The following is a 2,757-nucleotide window of genomic DNA, read 5'->3' as shown; positions in this document are numbered from 1 at the left end:
AAAAAAAAAAAAAAAAAAAAAAAGGTAATATCTCATAACTCCTGTCCATGATACAGTATGTAGGAGTTCTGACAATTGGGTCTCTTTATGGTATTTCTGGTTCTGATAGTTGTAGAGTGCTGGAGTTTAAACAATAGCTGGAATCAGAACCATCACTTTTGGTCTATAATAACTGAAAACAGTTATGAAGGTTCAAAAATAGTCAGTAGAAAAAGGATACCCCAGACCCAGGTGATAATATGCAGCCTCCAGCCTCTTCCATTTGATTGGCTGGTCTCAGTGGGTGGAAACTTGTTTTGATTTCCACAGCATAATATTGGAGATTTGAAACCAAGCAAATGTCACATTCAAGTTGGCTGTGCAGGATCTATGGTGTTCTCTGCAGGGTCTCTGGTGGGATCTGAAGGATCTCTGGTGGGCTGTGAAGGATCTCTGGTGGGCTATGTGTGGTCTCAGGTGGGCTGTGAAGGATCTCTGGTGGGCTCTGCGGGGTCTCAGGTGGGCTGTAAAGGATCTCTGGTGGATTCTGCGTGGTCTCAGGTGGGCTGTGAAGGATCTCTGGTGGGCTATGTGTGGTCTCAGGTGGGCTGTGAAGGATCTCTGGTGGGCTCTGCGGGGTCTCAGGTGGGCTGTAAAGGATCTCTGGTGGATTCTGCGTGGTCTCAGGTGGGCTGTGAAGGATCTCTGGTGGGCTCTGCGGGGTCTCAGGTGGGCTGTGAAGGATCTCTGGTGGGCTGTACAGCCCACCAGAGACCCCACCCAGCCCACCATAGATCATGCAGAACCCACCAGAGAACATGCACAGCCCACCTGAGAATGACCCTGCAGAGCCCACCACAGATCCTGCAGAGCCCACCATAGATCCTGCACAGCCTATCTAGACACGTTAGAGTGGCTTTATTTGTTGGAGATTCTTAAGCAGATGGGTTTTCTATTACAATTTATTAGATGGTTGCTGTTACTTTATCATAGCTGTGTTGCTGCCATCAGGCTCGGTGGGATGCTTTCCCCCTTTTTTCCACTACAGAGGGGTACACAGCAGGGTTGCATTTTCTCCCCAGCTCTGTTTCCTATTGCTATGGAATTAACCAGAAAAGTATCTGTGCTACCCCCTAATCAAAATCACTATCAAAGCAGCTGTGCAAAAAGTGAAAAACACTATTGAGTGAGGTATAAACTTGCTAAATTGGACACGGAAGTCACTAAATACACTCCTATTTGGATTGTGGAGCACTTTTGAGTGGACATTAACACTTTGTGGACTGGATCACTTTAGTAGATGTTTTTATGTAAGTGCTGAAGCACTTTATTGCTATCACTATTCAGTAGATAGTTGCAACTTTATTAGTTATCTGTTAAGAGCACTTTAATGGATGTTTGTATATATTTATTGCTTTTTTGTCGCAGAGCACTTTAATATTATCAATCTAGTTACTTTCACTGGATACATGCTATTGCTATGGAGCCCATTGCGGAAGCTCTTAGGACCTCTCTGCATATTCGAGGTTTAAGGAAGGGCAACTTGCACAAATTGCTTCTATTCCCAGTGGATCCAGGTACCCAAAGTGTACTGATGGCTGACTCACAGTTGCAATGGGTAGATGCCTTCACTTATTTAGGAATGAATGTCTTGGGTGACCACGGTGAGTTTCTACAGTTGAATGTTTTACCTGTCCTGCAAGAGGTGAGACACAGGTACTCCTCCTGTCTCCCAGGGCCGCAGGCTAGGTAGTTATATAATTCATTTCCCCAGGCCCAATCCGAGAGCGCTGTCCGTGCTATTCTTTTGTGCTCCATCTGTGACGCGACGGCCCGGCGAGGCACGCCCACGTATGACGAGGTGGCCCGCCGAGGCACGCCCCCGTGCGTCATGACACACGACCAGTGATGTCACTCGGGCTATCTAAGCAGGCTCAACCATTGCTGAGTGATCTTCAGCCTGTGACCAGTGTTGTTTGTTCTGCTTCCTGCTCTTAGATTGACCCGGCTTGTTCCTGACCCTTCTCTGCATCCTGATTTGGCTTATACGATTCACCCTCTGGCTCCTGACCTGGCTTGTCCCTGACCACTCTCTGCATCCTGATTTGGCTAACAGCTCTCTGGCTCTGACCCGGCTTGTTCCTGACCATCCCTGGAATCCTCTGGTGGAGCACCATTCCCCACCCGGCATCCGTGCTGCTCTTGCCTGTGCGCCCCGTTTCAACCCCAGGGGTCCGCAGACAGAACCGCAAGGGAGGTCCTCCTAGTCACTTTGGGCTCGCACCACGGTACGTAACACTCACCCATACTTCTAAGGAACGTTTACCTTAATAAGAAAATACAAACCCAAATTATGATGATGATGATGTGCAAAGTGCAAAAATCTACCAATCTGAATTCACTTCTGTACAGTCAAATTCTTATTGGTTGAAATGGCATACTGATCATTGGAATTTGCCTTATTGAAAAAGCACATATATGTTAATTACCAATGGCCTACCTATTATCAGATCTCTTTCCAACACCTGTGCACTCACCTTGAAAGATGCTGCAAGAAAGGTATAAAGCTGACTGAAAGTTGGCTTATAAAGAAGATATTTGTGAGGGTTTTCTCTCTTTGTTGGCTTCTCAGCAGGGTCCTTAAAGAGAAGAAAATCTTTCAGTTTTTTTGCTCATGCACTGCTAAATCTGGTTATGCCATGTTTATGCCAGTGTAAAACAATATTTTAGAAAGATCATAAATAAAAATTAATCACAATATATATATATATCAATATA

The 2,757-nt window shown here is 45.7% G+C and overlaps 1 protein-coding gene across 1 annotated transcript in view; it reads right to left on the bottom strand.

The window, feature by feature from the left end:
* Positions 1–2,757, bottom strand: part of SCAI (suppressor of cancer cell invasion) — a gene marked incomplete at its 5' end in the record, with an annotated part of 141,518 nt that overhangs the window by 24,310 nt on the left and 114,451 nt on the right. Inside the window, one exon of the mRNA XM_018573344.1 lies at positions 2,517–2,618. Coding sequence (XP_018428846.1) covers positions 2,517–2,618 — 102 coding nt within the window. The remainder of the gene's footprint in view (positions 1–2,516; positions 2,619–2,757) is intronic.

Source organism: Nanorana parkeri, unplaced genomic scaffold, assembly GCF_000935625.1.
Source record: "Nanorana parkeri isolate BGI_ZX_2015 unplaced genomic scaffold, ASM93562v1 scaffold2343, whole genome shotgun sequence".
Taxonomy (NCBI): domain Eukaryota; kingdom Metazoa; phylum Chordata; class Amphibia; order Anura; family Dicroglossidae; genus Nanorana; species Nanorana parkeri.
This window is presented reverse-complemented; position numbering and strand designations above follow the sequence as displayed.